The sequence below is a fragment of the Macrotis lagotis genome, chromosome X (assembly GCF_037893015.1).
Source record: "Macrotis lagotis isolate mMagLag1 chromosome X, bilby.v1.9.chrom.fasta, whole genome shotgun sequence".
NCBI lineage: Eukaryota > Metazoa > Chordata > Mammalia > Peramelemorphia > Peramelidae > Macrotis > Macrotis lagotis.
In genome coordinates this window covers 478427377-478452065 of record NC_133666.1, presented here as the reverse complement: position 1 = coordinate 478452065, position 24689 = coordinate 478427377, and the positions used below count along the sequence as shown (strand labels likewise).

The window sequence follows — 24689 nt, the reverse complement described above, 5'->3', positions numbered from 1 at the left end:
TTTCAAAAAGTTTCTGAGTGTGCCTTTGCAGGTAGACTCCCAGATATTTTATATTTTCTGAAGTTACTTTGAATGGGATTTCACTTTCTAGTTCTTTCTGTTTCTTCTTGCTAGTCAAATATAGGAATGTTAGGGATTTGGGGGAGTTTATTTTCTATCCTGCAACTTTGCTAAAGTTACTCATTATTTCTAGTACTTTTTTAGATGATGTCATGTCATCTGCAAAGAATGAGAGTTTTGTCTCTTCCTTCCCAATTCTCATTCTTTCTAATACGATTTCTAATTTCTAATACGATATTGATTATTGGTGGTGATAATGGACATCCTTGTTTTACCCCTAATCATATTAGGAATGCCTCTAGCCTATCCCCATTACATATAATGCTTGTTGATGGTTTCAGATAGATACTGCTTATTGTTCTAAGGAACAATCCATTTATTCCTATGCTCTCTAGTGATTTTAGTAGTAAAGTTGTCAAAAGCTTTTTCAGTATCAATTGATATAATCAGATGATTTCTGATAGGCTTGTTACTGATATAATTAATTATAGTGACAGTTTTCCTAATATTGAACTAACCCTGCATTCCTGCGATAAATCCTACTTGGTCAAAATACGTTATCCTGGTGATAACTTGCAATCATTTTGCTAGGATTTTATTTAATATTTTTTTCCATCTATATTCATCAGGGACACAGGTCTATAATTTTCTTTCTCCATTTTAATTCTTCCTGGTTTAGGTATCATAATCATAGAAAGAGTTATTCAGAATTCCATCTTCACCTATTTTTAGAAAGATTTATAGAATTTGAACTAGTTGTTCCTTGAATGTATGATAGAATTCACTTATGAATCCATCTGGCCCTGGAGATTTTTTTTTCTTACGGAGGTCAATAAGGGATTGATGAATTTATTTTTCTGAGATAGGATTATTTAGGTATTTAATTTCCTCTTCATTTAACCTGGGCAACTTATATTTTTTTAAAATAGTCATCTATTTCACTAAGATTATCAAATTTATTAGCATAGTTTTGGGAAAATAATTCCAAAAATATTACTTTCATTTCCACCTTGGTTGTGAGTTTCCTTTTGATTTATGATACTAGTTATTTGGGTTTTTTCTTTCTTTTTTTTTTAATCAAATTGACCAAATGTTTATCAATTTTATTGTTTTTTTCTTAAAACCAACTCTAGGTTATATTTATTAGTTCAATAGTTTTCTTGCTTTCAATTTTATTAATTTATCCTTTATTTTTTAGGAATTCTAATTTGGTATTTAATTGGGGGGTTTAATTTGTTCTTTCTCTAATATTTTAAGCTGCATATGAAATAATTAATTCTTCCTATAATTTCTTTTTTAATCCACTCATTCTTTAAAATGAAGCTGTTTAGTTTTCAATAACTTTTGGGTCTATGTCTCCCTGGCTCATTATCACATGTGATTTTATTGCATTTTGATCTGAGAAAGATTTTAGGTTGTTTATGCCCTAGGGCATGGTCAATTTTTGTGTAAGTGCCATGTCCTACAGAAAAAAAAAAAGTATATTTCTTTCTATCCCCATTCCATTTCCTCCATAGGCTTATCATGACTAGATTTCTAACAATCTCTTTGCCTCCTTAACTTCCTTCTGCTTTATGTTATGGTTAGATTTATCTAAATCTGAGAGTCATAGGTTGAGATCTCCCACTAGTTGAATTTTGCTCACTATGTCTTCCTGTGCTCCTTCAACTTCTCCTCTATGGATTTGGATGCTATACCATTGAGTACATACATAGTTAGTATTGAAATTACTTTATTGTCTATAGTAACTTTTTTGCTAAACATATTCTCTCTAACAGAGTTACAATTCTCTAGAATTATTAAAGTCTTTCTCACAGATGGGATATAGCCAGATTCATTTTATTGGATAGCAAGTTTCTTTTTTCCTTTCCCCGCACCCTTCCCACAAATTTTTTTTTACCTTTCCATGTGTCTCTTGTGTCTCCTGCTTGAAGTTCAAGTTTTCCATTAAGCTCTGCTCTTTTCACCAAGAAAATTTGAAAGTCCCCTGTTTAATTAAATGCCCATCTTTTGCCCTGGAAGTGAATGCTCACTTTTGCCAAATAATGAATTTTTGGCTGTATTCCAGGCCCTTCAGTTCCTTAATGTTGATGCAGCCAGGTCCTGTATAATCCTTACTGTGACTCTTAGATATCTAATTTGTTTCTTGCTGCTTGCAGGATTTTCTCTTTTATCTCATAATTCTGGAATTTGACCTCAATATTCCTTGGCATTTTTATTTTGGGATCCCTTTCTGGAGGGGATAGATATATTCTTTCAAAAACTATTTTGAGATCTGATTGTATGATATCATGGCAGTTTTCCATCACTAAATCCTGTATTATTAAGTCAGGCTTTCTTCTCTTCAATGTTTTTAGGAAAACCAATAATTCTTAGGTTATTTCTCCTTGGTCTATTCTCAAAGTCAGTGGTTTTACTAATTAAGTATTTTACTTTTTCTTCTATTTTTTCAATTTTTTAGTTCTGTTTAATAGACTCTTGTGTCATTAAGTCATTAGTTTCAACAGACTCCATTTTTTAGAGAATAATTATCTTCATTTACCTTTAGCAACTTCTTTTCCAATTTGCCAATTATATTTTTGAAAGAATTTTCCATATGACCAATTGAGGTTTTGAGAGAATTATTTTTTGCATTTGTCCAATTTTATTTTCCCAGGGTTTGTTTTCCTGTTGCAAGGTGTTAATTTCCTCTCCCATATTTTCCAATTGATTTTTAAACTCCTTCCTGATATCTTCAAGCAAGTCTTTCTGTGCTGTAGAGAAAATCATATTCTCCTCAGAAGCTATCTGAGTTAGGGTCTTTTCCTTCTAGGAATTTTTCCATTGATCCTCCAATTTACTGGTCTTTATTCATTTTTCTAAGATCTTGTATTGGAGGAGGGGCTGGTTCAGAGAGATTTGCTGTTGAGATCCCTAGAGACTTTGCTCACTGGGTTTAGTAACTTCAAGTGGGCTATGCAGTTGAGGGTGCTGGATGCTTTCTCTGGAGTGTCTGTGACCATGATTTGAGGCCCTGTTCCTTTTCCTGGAGGGGGTGTTTGGAAGTGTTGAATACTTTTATCTTTGCTAATGTTGGGCTATGCCTTGGGGCAAGGTATTTGTCATTCCTATTCACAGCTGATGGAGTTCTGCTGCTCACACCTGAGCCTGGGGTGCTGGTGGACTATAATTGCATTTGTTCTGGGAAGAGGTTTCAGCTGAAATGAAGGTTTGGACTCTTAGCTCCTCCAGACCAGATGAGTCCAGGGATAGCTGTTTGCAAATTTCCTTCAATGAACTCACCCTGCAGTCCTTCCTGTAAGCCCCAGACTGTCAGTGCCACAGCCAATGCCTCTGCTCCTCAGTCAGCTCACCCCTTTGTGACTGATCAGGCTAGTCCTGCTCTCCCACTTTCAACCTGTCTTGTATTCCTGGCAGATTCTGCTTTCTGTCCTGGCTCACCCATGATTACAGAAGACAAACCTTGAGGTAGATGTTCTTCTCCTAGCTTCTCTTTCTGGGTTTTGGGGCTTGTATTTCTGTTAAGAGGTTTGCTTTATATTATATATGAAGGAAGAACAGGAGACTTTACTACAGTGCCTGTCTTCTTTCTCTCTACCATCTTAGCCTGAAGTCCTGGAAAAAAATTTTAAGGCAAAAAATATGGTAACAATGCTGATGAAGCATTTGAGAACCATTTTAAACTCTTTGGAGTATAAATTAAAAGATTTCCATATGCATTTCCATATGCAAGTTTTGATGATATGATTTTAAATATTACTAATATTACATGAGTTCCAAGTAATATTTATGGTTAACACAGTTATAAGTGTATTAATATCAACATTAGCGCAAGATGATATAATATACATGATAAAATGTCTAGGTTAATCCATTTGGTAATAGCGTCTATGTACTTCTGATGTTATTTCCTCTTACCAGTGGATGCTACCAAGGATTATAAATTTTATATGAATTTTATGTGTCCCACATTTTTAGCTAGCAGTTTTAGAGAATGTCTAGTGTAATCCCCTTATGCTAGAAATTAAGGATTTGAGACTTAAAGGGATGAAGTGACTTTTGCAAAGTTCCATGAGTAAGAAGTGGGAGTTGACCCCAAGACTTGACTACAAATTCAGGGCTATTGTTTTATTTTCCCCCCACCAGTATACTTCCTCATCTTTCCATAATTTCCATAATAAAACATATAGTTTTGTATGGTATGTTAATTTTAAGCTCCATCAGTGCTTTGATAAATTTAAAGACCACTGATATATATCATTACTAGTTTATTCTTTTGTGAAGAAATAGCACATTGATAATATACCACAGCTTCTGACCCTGCCTTACTTTACTAATACATTCTTTCATTTGTCCTTTTTTTCTTCCCTAACAATCAATCTCTCCTTTCCTGCCCCCCCCCCCACTACTTAGTAAATTAAAAAAAAATTCCATGTATTTTCCCTGGGTGCAAATTTTGATCTTAAATGTTTGGGAGTGGGGAGGAAAGGGTGAAGGGATTATTTGGTGAATGGACTTGCTCAGATCCCCCTAACTCCAGGACTGATGCTTTATGCACCATACCACCCAGCCACCCTGTTAAAGCTTTGAGGGGGGTGAGGAATGCTATTGTTATGCTTTGTTTTGAAAAGTAACCAAGGATTAAAGATATAGAGATAAGAGAGACTATAGAGGTAATCTAGTTCAAAGTCAGGTTTCATTGTATAGTCCATAATGCTATATTTAGTTTCAAGATATTCATCATTTTGTCCTGATTTCGATACAGTGTGATCATAATTATCTTTTTCTTTATTCTGAATTTCAATTTCCTTGAGTAAAATATGAATAATAATAATAATAATAATAATAATAATAATAATAATACTTGCATTTATACATTTACAGAGTTCAAAAGATTTAAAACTAGAAAAATACCTTAAAAGTGTAGCTCACATGTTTTTTGTCATCTATTTCTCTTTCCATCCAAATGTTTTCTGTGTTCTTAGAATATATCCAATATATTCATCAAATGACCTGATGTAATAATCCATAAATCAATAATAGATACTGTAAAATATTATAATAAAATCAGTCTGTAAGCATCATTAATAACAAATCAATTCAATAGTATTTGAGACTGAATTGGAATGAATCCTATGGAATTCTATTCCTTTACTCACAGAATATAATTCATACTTTAATTTTATTTCTTTGTCTTACACGTTTCCCTACTAGTTAAGGACACAATGCAATTTTTTTCTAAGCAATATTTTACATTCTTGATGAAAATAAAGTGTCAGTTGATTATTCCTGGCATTTTTTTTAGTTAAAAATTGTTGACATAAATTATAATGTATGTTCCAAATACAGCTATAGATGTCCATAAAATGTTATATACAATTATCTTCTTTTTTAAATAGAAAAGCTTTATTTATACTTTAAAATACATTTCAGAAACCAAAGGATCATGCCTTCAGAGCCATGATGTATCAATTGACTAGTTAGTGATATAACCTCCCTACCCTATGGAATATTCTAGAAGATCTGTCAATTATTGAGATTGATACTGCTGTAAGTTCATTTTGAAGACTAAAATTAAAAAAGGGAATGTAAGAAAGTGAAAAATAGTCAGCTTCAGTCTGTAACATATAGTTATATTCAAAGATATATCAGTTGTTTATCAACGATCTGCATATCAGAAATTAGTGACAGTTAAGATGATATAACCAAATTATTTTTGAGACTTTATACAGAATATCTGTATAATACAGAGTCAAAAAGAGCAGTTCTCATCTTTTACTAAGATCTTGTAGTCAATAGTCAATATTGACTCTATCCTGAATTGCTTCAGATAATGAAATTTGATGTGCTTTTTTTTGAAGACAAACACTTTTTTAAAAGATACATTTTCATTTTGATTGGTTTGGGGCAAATTTTGTCAAGAGAAAGAAGCATAAATAGCATAAAGTAAAAGAAATTATGACAAGATAAATATGAAAGATTTATTTTATTAATAGCTTGTTTTAAACTGATTGTTTTTCTAAGATCTTTTTAGTTGTATTGGAGCTATTGGATCTATCTTATACATGCTTTTGTATCTTTATTAAACAGACCAGCATATTTTAAATCAAATTTATTACATTTTTAATAAGTCAGAATTTTTTTTATCTACTCACATGTTTAGTGATAGTTCTTGTTTTCAAGAATTTCTTCCTCAAAATTATATCTTGCTTTGAATGGGCCTACAGAGGTGGACATAAAAATGGTCTACCAGAATATATAACTGTAAATGCCTGAATGTCTGATGTCTTGTTCTTTAATTTAATAAATGATGGGAAATTATAAGATAATATAATAAAACATATAGTCTTGTGCAGTATGCTAATTTTAAGCTCCATCAAACCATAAGACAAATAATGTCATATTTGTTGCATTTGTGTCATTTTATGTCATGTCACTTTATTTAAGATAGGTATGATTTGTTGTATTTCCCACCATTGATCAAATAAAATGATTTAGTTAACTTTTTCAAAAACATCATTCACATATTTATTATTCATATTTGGATATGTGTGTATAATTTTGAATTTCTCCAGATTCCTTTAGATATAAATTACTTTTTGTTCATTGATTATCGCCAATTCAGTTTTCTTAGTTGTTTGCATGTTGTCCCTTCCATCAGACTGTGTATGATGTTTTCATGTTGTATCTTCCATTAGACTGTGATCTCATGATCAAAAAGTATCTTGCCTTATTTTGTTCTCCCTTTCATGACATAAAGTTTGGGATATAATATGTGATTAATAAATGTTTATCAATGACTAACATGAATAATTTAGGATATTTGAAAAAATAATGGAATATTTATGCTAATAGCAGAACTTTGTGTAATTAATAGACAGCCAGCAGCATATTTCAATTAGACTACCTCATAGTCTTAAATAAATGAGTATTCTTAAGTAGAAGATTTTGCTTCTAGCTTCCCACAGCTGTATAACATTCTTGTTCTATCTATGTTGACATATGGACTTCTCTTAACCCTCACCCCAACTGGGAGATGAGAGATATAGAATTGGAAATCAAAATTTCAGAAATATTCTTACATTATTCCTTATAAATAATGCAGTGCAGTAAATTATGATGAATATGGAAACTCTGACTCTATGGAACTTTATTCTTGTTCTCAGAAAAGACAATCCAACAGATTAGATTTCCCTGAAATATGACTACAAATATTTTGCAACATATATATATATATATATATATATATATATATATATATATATATATTTTTTTTTTTTTTTTTTTTTTTTTTTTTGCCTATGACAGCTAGTTAGCTTCAACACAGTTCATAGAAGATGGGACTTGGAGTCAGGAACAACTGAATTCCAATTTGCTCAGTCACATATTAGTTGTATGTTATTGAGTAAGTCACAATTTAGCTTCTTCTTCCCTCTGTAATTAGCCTTTTGTTTTTTTGGACCTGGCCAAACCAATCAGGGCTAAATGTCTTAAGATTAACAGAGAGACCTAATATTATTAACAAAAATTAGTTATGATATTACCCTAATTATTATTAGTAAGATTCAATTACTTCATTAACAGAAAAATGTGAAATCACTGGAGAAATCATCCGAGATCTGACTGCCATAAGTTCTGTTTTTTTTAGATATTTTCATATTTCCTTTGAAATGAGCTTCAAAGGCAATCTATGGATTCATACTTTACAATAATCCTTCCACCCCCAACTTTTGATTTCAGCAGCAGCTGTTTAAAGTTCATTCTTCCAATATCATATCACAGAAAATGAAAGACTCTAATAGTTCTTGTTAAGCATCTAGTAGCTTTTATAAAATGCCTGATATTCAACATCCATTCCATTCTTGAAAATGTAAGCTGATGCAGGCCCCACCACATTTCAAAATAGCTCAATACACTTTTGTCTAGTTCTATTAGAAAGTTTTTATTTTCTCCCTGTTAGCAATAATAATAAACCAATGCAAGTTTTTTTTTTTCCTGTGGCCATATAGAAGAAGTATATGTTTTTTTTTTTGTCATGTCAGTGTTAACCCTGGTCATAAATGGCCAAAGAATTACCGAGGTTATCACAACCACAGTTAACTCTGAAATAATAAAACCAAAAACAAAAATCTTTGCTCATTCCACTGAAGGAAGCACAGAGAACTTACTTTAATAAATTTCAGTACTTATACCAATTGCTACAGAGTGAACTGTAGCCTGACAATGAATGGTAATAAAAACAATGAGAAAAGTTGGATTCCTAGTGGGACTTCATGACTAGAACATAGGTACTAGAGTTGTTTATTCAAGCTCAGGGAACACCTAATACTGATTTTTTTTAACTGTATGAAAATCACCAAGAAATTTGCAATGGGCTTCACTCTCTTTTTGAATGCAATAAACATGTCAGTTTATAAAAACATTATTAATATATTGCTATATTATTTTCTTCTATGCTAACAGAGATAATGCTGAGTATAATAATCCCCAATCTAAGCCCCATAATGACATTTCATTGTTTGTTTGTTTGTTTTATTGATCGGTTTGGTTTTTCATGGAGACAGAATACCTTTGGGTGAAATTATTTGTTTTTATCATTTTTCTTTTCAATTGTTTATCAAATATTGTGATTTTTTTTAATCATGTTTAGTTCCTGGTGGGGTCTGAAATTATGGGAAACATCTCACTTTGCCATTTTGTTTGAAATTTCCATTTTCCCCCAAAATATTTAGAAAATCATCATTTAAATAAATACTAGAGTACTCCCAGATATTGGCTTATTCTCATTATTCTCTAATTCAGAGGATGCCATTTTGGGGGATATAAAAATTGAAGACATTTGTCTCATTTTCTGACAACCTGACTTTTCCAGAATTTAAAATTTCCTACTTATATTCCCTGAAATGACTTATTTAAGAACTGTCTTTCAGAGTTGTCAAGCTCTAAATAGTGTCCTTATCAACAGCAACAACAAAAAAATCACTGAACATCATTTAAATGGGTTAATCATATATATTGACTAGTTATATGTAGCTGGAGGCAGAGTGGAAAGAGGGCTGAATCTTAGGTTGGGAATAGCTAAGTTCAAACCTGGTATCAAATTCCTCTTAACTCTTTGACCAAGGGCAAGTCATTTACTTTCTGTTTAAAAGGCACATTTTAGCACATTCCATAAAGGTTTTTATTAAACTCATTGCAATATTTGTAAAGAACGCTTTGTACTGTGTCTGACACAGAGTAGATACTACTAAAATTGATGTTTTCTTTTAGTTTTTTTAAATGTTTTGCATAGTTTCTTTCAAATAATAGGAGCTATATGAATGCTTCTTCTCCTTGGTACTTAGTAATTTCTTTTTTGTAGTTTAATGATTACACCATATCAACCAACAAAAATTTAGAATAATATTTTCTAAGTAATGTCTTAATTTTATTAATTAATTTATTTTCATCCATATGCACATGTATATTTTTACATTACACAATTTCCTTCCACCCTCCCTTCCCATCCCCCTCCCCTCAGAGACTAACATTCAGATTTGCATTGTACATACTTATTTTTGATAAACATGTTTGCAAATTAGTAATTTTCAGTATGAGCAATTAACATTAAGGGAAAGATATAAGAGATATTTTTATAAAGTGTTCATCAGATTCAGAAGTGCTTTGTGCATGTGCATGTGTGTGTTTAGTTTTTTTATTTTCTTTCATTCCATGCTTCCCTAGAGTCTGTCCATTTACAGTTTCTTATAGAACAATAGAATTCCATAGTATCCATGTACCATAACTTGTTTAGCCATTCCCCAATTGAAGCACATCCCCTCAATTTTCAATTCTTTGCCACTACAAAAAAGAGCTGCTATGAATATTTTGGAACATGTGGGACTTTTAAATTTTTTTTATAATTTCTTCTGGTTATAGACCTAGAATTGAAATTGCTGGGTCAAAGGGTATGAGCAATTTCTTTCCTCTTTGGGTATAGTTCCACATTTTTCTCCAGAAAAGTTGAATCTGTTCACAACTCTACCAGCAATGTATCAGTGTCCCAGTGCTCCCACAACCTCTCCAACATTGATCATTTTTGGTTTTTCTCATCTTGGCTAATCTAATAGGTGTGAGATAATACCTTATTGTTGTTTTAATTTGCATTTCTCTAATCACTAATGATTTGGAGAATGTATTATTTGATTTTATATACACATAGACACACATGCATACACAAACAATCACATATATATGTGTTTAATTTCTTCATTTAAAAACTGTCTATTCATATCCTTTGACTATCAAATGGGGAATAAATTGTGATCTCATAAATTTGATGCAAATTTCTTTATAATTTAGGAATGAGACCTTTATCAGAACTCCCAGTCATGAATACCGTTTCCCAGCTTTCTGCTTTCCTTCTAATTTTAGCAGCATTGATTTTATTAATGCAAGATCTTTTTAAGTAAATATAGTCAAAATCATTCACTTTCAGTTTATAATGTGCTCTAATTCTTATTTAGTCATAAATTTACCCCTTTCAATAGATCGGAAAGATAGAGTATTTCTTGGTCTATTAATTTATCTATGGTATCACTATTTATGTCTGAATCCTGTATCCATTTTGAGCTTATTTTAGTATAGGATGTGAGATATTGATCTATGCCTAGTTTTTATCTTATTATTTTCCAGTTTTTCCAACAATTTTTTCAGATAGTAAGTTCTTATCCTAGAAGCTGATGTCTTTGAGTTTTCTAAGTAATGTCTTACAAATTCAATTGAAAAATTGATTAACTCCATTTATTTTCTGTACTAATGTCAGGCATTTCTTTGGCCTCCATGGGATATATTTTCGCTCAAAAATGCCTTATAATGACAGATAAAACATTTTCTATTAAAAGATAGCAGATTTCACATAGTTCATACTTTTTTTAAGACTAGTTTTCCAAGTTTTAAAAGAACACTGGTCTTTTTTTCCTTTCAGTGTATCTTCAAGTGTTTCGAACAATGTTTAGCACATATTAAGCAATTAATGAATGCTTATTACTAATTTATTGCCTGATATGGTCACTGATGATTGGTGCAAAAGACTTGACCTAATCTATTCTAATCTTGATCAATTCATCTCATTACGCAGCCTGGTTTTAGCCCATTTGTTTGGACTCAATATATTGGTATTAAATGAAAAGTGAAGATACATGTCTACCTATAGCACTGCATTACTTAAAGCCCTATCTTAGGACATATATATGGGAACAGAAAAGATGTTACAACTTGGTTATATTTTGCAAGGTAGGAGAAAAGTGTGAATTATAGATCCATTTTAGGTATGTTCAAATGGAAAAAAGTTATAAAAATTATACTCAGAGTGTTGTGTCAAAGACAGATCAATTTAACTCATTTATTAATTTATACTCTATCTTCACTACAATTGTGTAGATTTTATAGTTACACAGTTTTTTATATCCACATTCATGTAAACATATATGTGTATATGTATATATGTGTAATTTATATTTTTTCCATATTTTGCTGTAGGATTTCACAACACCACCACCACCTCCAAGTTTTAAACCATAGGATGATTTTGTTATTATTGTTCACACATTGCAATTAATTATAAATAGAGTGAAAATTAATTGTCTTTAAAATTCAATCAATGCCAAAACCTCTCATAAAATGAAAGAGAAATATCTTAAATACAATTTCCACACACAGGAGGAATATTTTATATCATCTGTTAAATTGAATATTGTAGCCCCAATATTTTAGGAGAAATTTTCCTTTTATCTATTTAATTAAAACATAATTTGCCCCAAATTGTAGAATCATATGAGGAAGATCATCGATCTTGATTTTTCTATGACTTTTGCCTTATGTGTGTGTGACACACACACACACACACACACACACACACACACACACACACACATAAAACAAGCTTCAGTGTCATCTGCCAATTAAAGGTACTCTTCTAGTGTTACTTTTTGACCATGAGTTATTTCTATGACTGCTACTCACAATGAGTACTCTGAGAAGAAAAGAAGAAATACTTCAATCAAATTTACCCAGTTTAATTTAGAACATGAATTAATTGAACAAATTTTTCCTTTTCACATGATATTTCATGAGGTATAAAAGGAAACTGAATGATAGAATCATATTTCATTGGAAAAATTGTGTATTTTTTGTGTGTGAAGAAACATGTTACTTTTTTATAAATGTTAGCCCAAAATAATTATTTTCTATTTTCTTTTTAGGAGTTTCTCTTAGGAAAATGAAATATACTTAAAGGTAAAAACATATTTTAAAAGTACAAAGAATAGGTAATTGCTTAAGGAGAAAAAGTACTTATTTACTTAAGCCTACTTATTTCTGAGAAGAGCAACTCTACTGAAAAAACACTTCAGCATGAATTGCTATGTGTTGCTACAATTTCTCTTGGGACTGGCTCAACTATGTTCCTGTCACACAGTTATGACCAACTCTAAAAGGCATGAGATGAACCAACCACTACCATCTAATTTGAGAACAAAGCGGAGCTGGGTTTGGAGTCATTTTCATGTGGAAGAGGAAGTGACAAAAGCAGAGCAGCATGTTGGCCGGGTATGTTATTTGTGCTTCAAAAATGTTAGAATAGGAAAACTTTTTAACAAAAATAGATGCATAAGTCAGACAAGTTATTCTAATGGCTTGATATAACTGAAATGATATTCAGTGAATTACTAGAAAGAAACAGGAGTTATCAGAGTTCAAAATTTCAATAGCTTAAGTAGCACATTTATACATCTAATTTTATTTTAAAAAGTGGCTTTGAAATCTCTTTTCCATTTTCTAAATAACAATGCTGTCCTCATTTGTCAACATCTGGCAATTTGAAAGTGCTAATTTTGGCAGTGGATCAAAGTAATCACATTGAGCACAATACAGTTTACAAGCAGTATTTAGCATACTTTTCTATTACACTAAGTGGCACTTGATTTACCAATCATTAATTTTTAATGTAGCAGATTAATATTGAAATCCTTTTACAGCTAAGAATCTACAGAAACCTTCAAGGTTCATTAGATTAACATAGTTATAATATGAAGATATTTATTTTTATAGCCATTTTTAGAATGTATTTTGAAAAAGTTCATTAATGCAGCAAAATTATCTCTTCCTGTATTATTATTATTATTATGTTATTATTTAGCTGTTTTGAAAAGAGGTAATTACAATCTATAGATCTCTTGCCCTTTTCTGTAAGGCATTTTCTAGATGAATGAACTGAGATAAGTTTAACCACTAATTAACTAGCACTAAAATTTAATTGGGCCCAAAGGGTGAAGTGTTCAAAAATTCATTAACTTCCTTTTCACAGGTCTTTCAGAAGAGTTCCTGTACTCAAATAGTTTCTCATTTCAATAAGAATGTACATGTAAGTGCAGTTTCACATGCATAAATCTAAGCATGTACAAGAACAGGTGTTTATGCTAGGGCCTTAGAAATTCCTAAGAAATAAAATTTGAAACACATATTATCTCTTCATATTTGTTCCAATTTGCCACTTTAAAATAAAGTTTATTGGATCACTTTATAAGCAGTCATGAAAAATAGTACAATTATAAATCAACAACTCTCCAGGAATGGGAAAAGTAATTGAGGCTTAGAGGTTTTTTTTGGCAGAGCAATGGTGTTAAGTGACTTTCCCAAGGTCACACAGCTAGGTAATCATTAAGTGTCTGAGGTCAAATTTGAACTCAGGTCTTCCTGACTCCAGGGCTAGTGCTCTATCCACCATGCCACCTAGCTGCTCCCTAGAGTTAATTCTTGATGGCTAACTATATTTCTTTTTAACCATGTTCTCATTTTGCAAAAATCATTTTATAAAACAGATTTTTAAATTAATTTCAATTTAAAATTTTAAAATTAAAATTTAATTTCAATTTTCAATTTAATTTAATTTAAATGAAACTTTAATTTAAAATTTTAAAATATTTTAAAATTAAGTGTTACCATTTAAACATCAAATGGTAACTCTTAATTTAAAAAAAAAGTCATTGTGGAGAAATATATCAATTTGAGCCCAAAGTCATGTCATCTTGCTCATTAACTTATTCTCTTTTAAATGCATATCCACCACATAAACTACCTTTTGTTTTACTTCAGGTTGCAATGTGTTCAACTTATTCTGCATGTTGCAAATAATCTTTAGAAAATGGTCAAGTTTACAGAAGATACGGAATCAATATCTGATTCATACTTTAATAATATGCAATACAATATCAACTAACAAATTTAAAGAAGAAGAAGAGCATCTGTGATAATTTAATAAAAGCAGGAATGTCACTATTTCATTCAATATGGGCATATCGCCTTTTTATTTTATTTTATTTTGGGATAAAAGTAGTAGTTTTATATAAAATTTCATCTTATAATACTGCTTCTTAAAGTTTTAGTACATTATATGAATATATGTAGTTGTACATATGTATGCATATGTATAGCTGTGTATGTGTGTGTGTGTATATATATATATATGTATATGTATGTATATATCTATATGCTTATCTATTACTTCCATAAGCCTGTGATTGAAATTTAATTTACTTATGCATTTTATTTCATACCCGAGGCGTGGGAACAAAGAAAGTTTTGCAGATAAGCTATTTATTTTCTCTAGAATATTATTCTATAGAAAATTATTCAGTTAGTATGGCAAGGTCATAGCATATATAAGCTCAAAACAGATATTTCTCTACTAATTATACATTTTCCGTCATCACAATTCCCATTAGAATATTAAACCAAGAGTTTTTTTAATCTAAGACTAATTAGATTTAATATACTGGAATACCACATGGTAAGTATCTTGCTCATCTTGATAAAAATATGTCCATTTCATTTTCCCTCATCATTCTGACTGATTCCATGCAGATATAGGCTTTGGTTTAAAAATACAAGGAATTCACCTATGTAATAAATATTAAGTTGAATGCTTTCCTGCTTTGTCATACTTCCAATTCTTGAAAAAATTCCCCTGTAGCACTAATTCAAGATGAGGTAGATTACTGAAACTGATTATTTCAAGACTTTCCTCCAGGTGACATAAGTACTTTAAAAACTATTCCAAAATAATAAATGGTAAATTGAGAATATTCTACAATGATGACTTCTTTATTACGTTTATTATCCTTTTTACCTTGTCATTCTTCACAGACTTTCAGATAGAAAGAAGGTCACACTAGCATTCATACAATTTGATTAAATTAAATAAGTCATATAAGGCTGATTTGTAGTAATCATTTTCTTATTGTACATATTTACAAATTTATATAATTTTAAATGAATGTACCCTTTATATCCTTTCATATTGTGAAAAATATAAATGACAAAAGTTGAGTAATGTCAATTTTAAACTCCTTTATTATTATAAATGATACAGATTTTTTAAGATGATAAAAATTTTGGATATAGTGAAAAAGAAAATTTGTATGGGCAGGGGGTATCAGGATAGTGAAAAATCAATATTGGGAGGAAATAGGCTTATGGCTGAAAAAATCATTGAAAAAATACTCATTTCCTTATGGATACTTCTCCATGTTTCATTTTCATTTAATGCAATATATAATATTAATAATAGCTTATGTTTATGTTTATGAATATATAATTTAAATGTTAAAAACATAATTAATTGATCATCTCAACAACCCTCTGAGATAGATGCTATTATTATCTCTATTTTATTTATGAGAAACCAACGGTTAAAAGAAGCTTTAATTTTGTCAGATATACGCAACATGTAATTGACAGGCGGGAATCCTAAGACTAAGTCTCCCCCCCTCCATAGGTTATACCTTATATGTTTCTATTGTGTCAGACACTTTTCCCCAAATTTTCTAGTAAGCCCCCTTTCCATCTAGTGTTTTTCCCAGGCATAGAATAAATTTTAATATTTTGCTAGAATAGGGTATTCTACCTGTAACCTATTGAAAAGAAAGTTACAGCAAACTTTGAATTTTTATAACTGGTAATAGATAACAAAACTAGTAATCAAGGTAAGGACAAATTGGAAACAGTTTGACTTCCGGAAAATCATTCATACAAAGAGGTGTAGAATAGTTTTTATATTTTGTAATTAAGAAATGCTTCCTTGCTTTTTTTGCTATTTAAATTTCACAAATGATTAATCTCGGTTCTACATGCCATTTTTTTATCTGAACAGCTCACTCTTACTTAAACAAATCCTTTGTCATTTAATATTATTAATAGTTTATAATTTTAGGTAGAATGAAAGTATTTATTTACTTTATCTTATTTAATCTAAACAAAGCCCAATTATGCCTGTATTGCACATATTATTATCCACATTTTGTATATGAGGAAGATTGAATTGTACAAGACAATATAGGTAGTTAAATAATGGCATTCAAACTGAATATGGGTTTCTGATGCTATATCATGTAACATATGTGTTGCTGATTCACATGTTCATACAAGTTTAATACTGGGGGGCAAATAGTTTTAAATTATGGTCCTTGTGACAATTATCATTCAAGGACCAAACTAAATAAATCTTGAGAGAATCATGAAAGCTTGTTCTTTAAACTTTCTTATAACAGCAATTCATAATATTATAGATTATGATATAATACACCCTTGATAAAAATTCAAATTCTTAAATAAGAACATAAATTCAATAAAATTCTTAAATGCCCTCCCCATTTAGACTTAAATGCAAACTAAAATATTATCTTTTACCCCTCACAGCTGAGATCTAATCTGGATGAAGGGGATGCATCTTTGGTGTACTTGTTGTCTGGGGATGGAGCTGGGAGTATTTTTACCATTAACAACAGAACAGGTGATATATTTGCCATAAAAAAGCTTGATAGAGAGGAGAAAGCCTACTACAAACTAAGAGCCCAAGTAATAAATGTTTATACTGGGAAACCTGTGGAACCTGAGTCTGAATTTGTCATCAAAGTTCTGGATATCAATGACAATAAACCACAGTTCCTAGATGGACCTTATGAAACCAGCATACCAGAGATGTCTCCAGAAGGTACTGTAATCAGAAAATAAGTGTTTTTTAATTTTTTTTCAGGTGTATCGAAAAGACTAAATATTTAATGAGAAGTCTAATTCATTTGTAAAGAGATTTCAGTAAATTTCCTTTAGAGTAAAATATTTATTAATTGTTAGGGGTCCAGAAATATTATTTCTATACTTCATTCATTTCAACATATGTTTAAATAACTATAGTGCACAATTTCTTATTCTAGTTGCTAAGAGACATATACCTACAACTATAACATGCTCCCTGTTCTCAGAGTTTTTAAGCTAGTATGAGACAAGTTCAAAGTCATAAATAACAATATGATGAGTACATAATACAAGTAAAATGTGATCAGTTCAATTTAGTTATATCATTTGTCTTTTTAAGTGGACATGATGCTCCTGGGGAAGTAAGAAGATTTAAAAGAGGATGCAGCATTTGACTTGGTCTTTAGAATCTCAGTATAATTTTAATAGATTGAATAGGGATCAAGAGCAATATAGGAAAAGAAAATGCATTAGCAAAGGTGAGGAAGAGTAAGGAAAGCTTATAATACATTCAGTGGAAAGTGTTAAGTTGAATTTCAATCTTGAGCATATAATAAGTGGATCTATAGAATCAAGGATCGATAAACCTGAAAAAGTAGATTTGAACCAAATTGTTTAAAAGGCTTGAATGACAAGTTAAGGGTTTTGAGCTTTATATGCTTGGCAATGAGAAACCAACAAAATTTGTTGAGCAATGAAAGTGACATAATCTAAGAACCTGAATTCAAATGCAGCCTTTCTCTCTCTCTCTCTCTCTCTCTCTCTCTCTCTCTCTCTCTCTCTCTCTCTCTCTCTCTCTCTCTTTTTTTTTTTTTTTTTTTTAGATTTTTGCAAGGCAAATGGGGTTAAGTGGCTTTCCCAAGTTCACACAGTTCGGTAATTATTAAGTGTCTGAGGCTGGATTTAAACTCAGGTACTCCTGACTCCAGGGCTGATGCTCTATCTATTGTGCCACATAGCTACCCCTCAAATGCAGTCTTAAATGAAATGGGTGCCTGAGTAAAAATAGTAACTTTTATTTCTTTTGGTTTCCTCATTTATAAAATCCTGATAATAATATTTCTACCTCCCAGGGTATGAGAGTAAATGAAATCATTATTGTAAAGCAAATTGTAGACCTTGTGGCACTACGTAAATGGTAGCTTTACAAAAATATGCAGGATGAAAGATAAGAATAATTCAAATAACTTTAAAGTCATGACTTTTGATTATGGGAGGCTTGGGTTGGCATTAATAATAATTGAGAAGTAAAGAAGATGAGAAAGTTGAAGAATTCAGTTTCAAACATTTTGAACATGAAAAAATGATGGAATTTCTTCATGAATTCTAGGAAACTAGAATTTCATTGTAAGAGTTTGCGACAGAAATACAGATTATAGATTTGAAATTATCTTCTCATAGAGACTGAATTGACATAACCTTACCTCCTACCTTGCCAATTATATTCAGATTGAAGTGGAGAGAATTTGCAAGCAAGAAATGATTAAGAGACTACACATTGGTTCAAGGGAAAAATAATAGGAAGCAACTGGGGGAGTGGATTAGTAGAGCATGATTGAAATAAATGGGCAGATGAGAAAGTGGCCGCTAAAGTTAGTAATGTCAATAAAAGGATTTGGGATCTTTTTATCTATTAAATGTATTTATTTAATCCAACTACATGCAAAGATAGTTTTCCACATTTATTTTTTTGGAAACTTTTGAATTCCACAGTTTTACTCTCCTATTCCTCTGATGTTGAGTAATCCTGATGAAGGTTATGGATGTAAAGCGATGCTAAACATATGTTAATATTAGCCATGTTGTGAAAAAGAATCAGAACAACAGGAAACAAAAAAAAAGTCATTACAGGGAAAAACCCACCATAAAGTATAAAATAAAATTTTAATTTAGAAAACAGTATGGTTTGGATCTGCATTTAAACTCCAAAGTTCTTTCTGGGTATGGATGGTATTTTCCATCAAAAGATATTTAGGATTGCTTTTAATTATTTTTCTGCCAAGGAGATCTAAGTCCATCATAGCTGATCATCATACAATGTTACTAATAATGAGAACAATATTCTCTTGGTTTTGCTCACTTCATTCAGCATCATATGGGTCAATATGACAAAAATGAAAAATGATGAATTTTGAAGGGATTATGGAAAAGCTTGGCCATTAATTCATTCTTGGTGGAGTTGCGAAATGATCCCACCATTCTGGAGTGCGACTACAACCAAAAGCACATTATAACTAAGCATACTTTTGTATCCAGCAATGCCATTACTAGGCAAAGAGAACATAAAAAGAGAAAAGATCCTCATAAAGAAACATATTTGACAGCTCTCTTTGTTTTGGTAAAAAACTGAAAATTAAGGGAAAGTCCATCACTTGGGGAATGTCTGAACAAACTGTGATATATGAATGTCATGGAGTACTATTGTTCGGTAAGAAATAATAAGTGATTGAAATTTAGAAAAACCTGAAAAGACTTATATGAACTGATCGTGAATGAAGTTGGGTGGGATTTTTTGAGTATTGAAATTGACATGGAATCATAGGTTCCTCCGATTTATTTTGCCTTTTTATTTAGAAAAATTCCGTAATCTTCATTCTCAAGAGGAATAATTTTGAATAAATTGGTACTTTAAATTCATATTATCCTTGGTCGACATATTTCAAGGATTGGTAAGGATTAAGTATTTGCTAATGTAAGTAGATGAGATGGGTAGGTGGCACATGGGGCAGTTATATGGTGCAATGGACAGAGTACCAGCTTTGTCAGGAACAACTGAGTTAAAATTCAGTCCCATGCGTTGGAGAAATCACTTGACCTTGTTTGCCTTGGCTTCCTCGTTTCTAAAAAGAAGTGTAAAATGAAATGGCAAGCCATTCCTTTGCAAAGGACAATCCCAAATAGGGTCACAAAGAGTCAGGCACAACTAATCAACTAAACAACAGCAACAAAGTAAAACATTTTAGAATCTTATTTTTTGGGGGGAGTAAATTCTTTAAATAGTTAAACATCTTCTTCCTAAGAAGTGACAATAGAGTCTATCTGTCCTTATATTTCTGAATAGGAAATCTTTAAAAAGATAGGATTGGATCTCCTCTGATCATATGAAGTGTAATCTCTTCACTTTTTCTTCTGTTTTAGTTTATCTTTATTATTATTTTGAACTTTATTCTAATCAATGCTCTGAATAACAAAATTAGTTATTAAAATACTTTTCTCTATAATTAACTTCTTTTTATTAAATTAATACTAATTTCATTTTGTTTTTTCCAACTCTATTGATTTGTAATCATCTTCTTGAAATAAAATCTTTTTCATTATGCAGGTGTGAATTTTATAAGGTCTGCAGGTCATTAGCTTTTGATTTTTGAATATGAACAATATTTGAAAGTATCTAAGAAGTGCAATAAATAGAATTTGGGACCCAGATTTGGGAAGACCTCAGCTCAATTTCCTGTTCAGATATTTACTTAAGAACTTTAGGATCCTGGGCAAGTCACTTAACCCTGATTTGTCTTGTTTTCCTTACTTATAAAACATAGATAATTATATCTATCTCACTCTATTGTCCTTTTAAAATAGTTATTCTCTACCCTTAACTTTTGTATACTATCTCTTTTGTTTATTTGATATCCAAGTCACATAATATCAATGAATATATTGAAAATTATAGAGTTTTTTTATGCAATCTCTATTTCCCCCTCTAATATAAATCTTTCTAAAAGAGATTTTAACATTGGTTAAATTAAAAAAAAACTTAAAAAAATAAGGCAATGGAATCAAGTAATTTGCCCAGGGTCATACAGTTAGGCAATCTGGGATCAGATTTGAACTCAGGTCCTCCTGACTCCAGGGCAGGTGCTCCAGCCACTGTGCCATCTAAGCACCACAAAATATGGTTTTTTTTGGCAAAATATGTATTTAAAGGAAGTACAATATAAGGATTTCCATTATGTGTCTAGCATTTATTATTATGCCCAAAATGTGACAATTGGGTTAAATTTTGTTTTCTTCATTACCCTCTAAGTTGACAAATAATATAGTCATACTTTGATGCAACTAACATGATACAGTTTTAATACTCAAAGCAAGAAAAAGATGGAATTTTGGGAAAATTTCCTCTTGTTCTTTCCAAACTGGCTATGTATGAGTTTTTTACATACATCCTACCAAATTCTCCTGTCTTAGTGAGTTATCCCTCAGCCATATTGAGTTAATCTCTGCATCAAGTTTGTGAGAAACAGAGGTGTCAGAATTTACAATGGAAATAGGGAGGGTATTTCTCAGATGGAGAGAGGAAAAGAATAAAAGAAAATACCAAGAATAAGTGAAGGACATTTGTTCAAATACAGAATGACAAGTGGGAAAAAAATCACATTTCTAACTATTTCATTTTATTTTTCTAAGTTTGAAGGTAGTTTCATCTAAAATATAAGTTCATTTCAGGGAGTACAATTGCTCTCTGTATTTGGGAAATAAAACAAAGCCTAATTTTAGCCAATTCTAAAAGTGGCAGAGGTTCTATCTTATCCCTACAATTAGGCATTGTTTTCATCAAGAATGATGCCTTTAGTTTTTTATAGATGTATAAATATATAGAGCTCCAATTTCAATGTTTTTTTTAACTTTTCTGAAATCAGAAATACAGAGTTGGGTCAAAACACTGACTATCTTAAAGTGTCTCCTTATGCACAGCTAGGGTTTTCTGAATGAAGCTCATTCAGACTATGAGTGAGTATAGAAAACTAATTAAAATGTAGTGGGACTAAAACTCTTCATAAAAGTGCCTTTTTTCATAAATTTGATCTTAGAAAAAATTATTTCTCTTTACTACTCAAAGTAAAATAAAAATAACTATAGCAGCAAACTAAAGGATGCGTTTTTGAATCTAAGGTATTATAATTTTCAACTATAGTAAAAGAATGACATACAGATAAGTAGCTTAGTGTGTGATAATAAAGAAATACTTGGATATTAGAATTTAATACTATCACAGATTACTAAATTCCTTTAATGCTTACATGACATCTAATTAAATTTAGATGCAAAAATCTAGCATTCCTTTATTGTTTAATAAAATACTCCCATGACTAACATAATCACTGTATGATGATGAAGATGATGATGATGATTATCTATACCAACTTTATGTTTATGTTACCAATCTAGCAAACAGCATTAATTCAGAATTTTGCATTTGTATATGAAATTGGAAATATCTCACAGATTTTTCCACAGATTCTTAGGGCAATATTATTGAGTTTGAGAATGATGTTTTATGATGCTAAATATTAGATTGCAATAAATGCAGAATTTACTGGTAAAAAAAGGAACATAACTTTAAAAGGAATGACTTGAGATGCAGGAAGAACTTGGCTATACTCTTCTAGATTAATAGAATTTTAATTTGTTTTTATCAATACCAAAATAAGTTAAGAGTATTTCAATAAATAGAGTCTTCTGGGATCCTTAAAATATATATCTTTATTTCTTTTTCTCAAATATGTCACATCTTTCACCTCCATACAACCAATATGACTTTGCTACCAAAAATGTAATATATGTGATAAAATGGGGAGTAGAAAAAATAAATTATAATATCTTTATACATATGAGGATATCTTGTATTTGACAGTTGTTACAACTAAAAAATCTGAATAGAGTAATTTAATAGGCATTTTACATTTACTTTAAAATATCCCCAAAAAGGAATCTTTTTCCTATAGCAATTTCTTTATGCAACTTAAGCACCTAGGGTTATTAGAATAAGCATCTTATGCATATTTTAATTTTAAGTCAGTTCAACATTTTGTGAGAATTATTTGATGTAAATTCTTCATTGATCGGAACTTTGTAGATTATCTGTCCTGTTCTAGTCTTATCCATCTTGATGTTTATTCATTCAGTCTATCCAGCTGATCAGCACATACCTAGTATTGCTTGGTTATACATCTTAGAAGCTGGTTTGATAAAGAAGTAAAGATCATAATAATTGTACAGATAATAAACTAGATCTTCAAGTAAGAAGAAATGAGATAGGATCAAAGAAGAGTATTAGCTTGGAATCAGTACATCAAGAATGGTAATATTGTGTGGGAGGGGATATAAATAAGGATGAGGAATGAGTGATCTATGTCTAATGAATCAGGAGAAATGGAGAATAAATCCCTTATTTTGGAAAGGTTTGAAAGTGAAGTTTGTAACAGGAAGAATAAAAGAATTAATGAAAGTGTGATGTTCATGATTGTTTTATTGAAAAAATCTAATTTAATTACAGTAAAAGAATTTCTGAAAGACTCTTGAAGGATAATGAAGGTACAAACATATAGTTGCTGTTAAAATGACCAGAAGTATATATGAATTTGAAATAATGATAGCTGATGGTATTGTAAAAAAAGGAGTTTGTAGTTAGACTGATAATTTTTTATAACTAAGATTAATTTAGCAAACAATTCAAGAACATTTATGAAGTACCTATTATATGCCAGGCATTCTGCTAAATAAGGAGATAGAAGGTCTGAAGTTAATATATAAATACATTTTAATAGAGTGAGTAAATGGGGTTTTGAAGAAGGAAAGGAAGATCCTAATGTCGCTAAAGGAATTTATCGAGATTTTTATAATTGAATTTCTGATTAAAATGCTGAAGTGATGGTATTGCCTCAATTGATCTGTGATCTAGATACTAGGTCCTTCATGCTATAATTGCAACTTTGAAAAATTAGAAGAGGAAAACTTCTTAAGATGGTCCTTGAATTCTTTCAAGAAAGAAGACTTATATGGTACCACATTTGGAGGCTTTTATCAGAGATCATTTCATGTTTCAAAGTGCATGAACTTTGTACCTTAACTCATCATGTACCTTAGTTTACTAAGGCGGTAGAGACATAATAAGAATTTGTGAAACCAAAATTGAATACAAGTAAAATCTATATTCAAATGTAAGATTAAATATGTTCCAGTGAAAAAATATAAATGAGGGATAGCTAGGTGGCACAGTGGATAGGGCACTGATCCTGGAGTCAGGAGGACTTGAGTTCAAATTCGGCCTCAGACACTCAATAATTACCTAGTTGTGTGACCTTGGGCAAGTTACTTAACCTCATTGTCTTAAGTAAATAAAATTTGAAAAAAAAAAGAAAAATATAAATGACTTTTGGATTAACTATATTAGTAGCTATTGGTATAGATTAGTCAACCCTATAACAACTTTAATAGCTATAATATACAAATCATTACAAAGTTTAAATATGAAATTTAATTCTTAGTAAATTATTGCTTTCTTCAAATAATGATCTATATATTTTTTGAAATACTGTTATTTATATACAGAACAAATATTTGTATTACCCAAAGAATTTTATTATGCAGACTGGCTTTTAGTATGAAATATACTGCCTCAATATTCTTTAATGATTCTCAAGTGAGTAAATTATTAAAGAAAAGGAAGATTTGATAATTGTATGCAATATATCAGAATAACTATTATAACTATTAACTTTAGAAATAGACTTATTTCTGATGCAATAGAAAAATAAAATTCCTGACAATTTAAATAATAA

General features: G+C 30.7%; 1 protein-coding gene across 3 annotated transcripts in view; it reads left to right on the top strand.

Annotated features, from left to right (window-relative positions):
- Positions 1-24689, top strand: part of CDH19 (cadherin 19) — a 135458-nt gene that overhangs the window by 61668 nt on the left and 49101 nt on the right. The window contains exons 2-4 of one of the 3 annotated variants that reach the window (XM_074199403.1): positions 12303-12336; positions 12518-12648; positions 16795-17089. In XM_074199403.1, coding sequence (XP_074055504.1) covers positions 12520-12648; positions 16795-17089 — 424 coding nt within the window. In that variant the 5' untranslated portion in view covers positions 12303-12336; positions 12518-12519. Of the gene's footprint in view, positions 1-12302; positions 12649-16794; positions 17090-24689 lie in introns of all 3 variants that reach the window. The other 2 variants (XM_074199402.1, XM_074199401.1) reach the window with 2 other exon arrangements.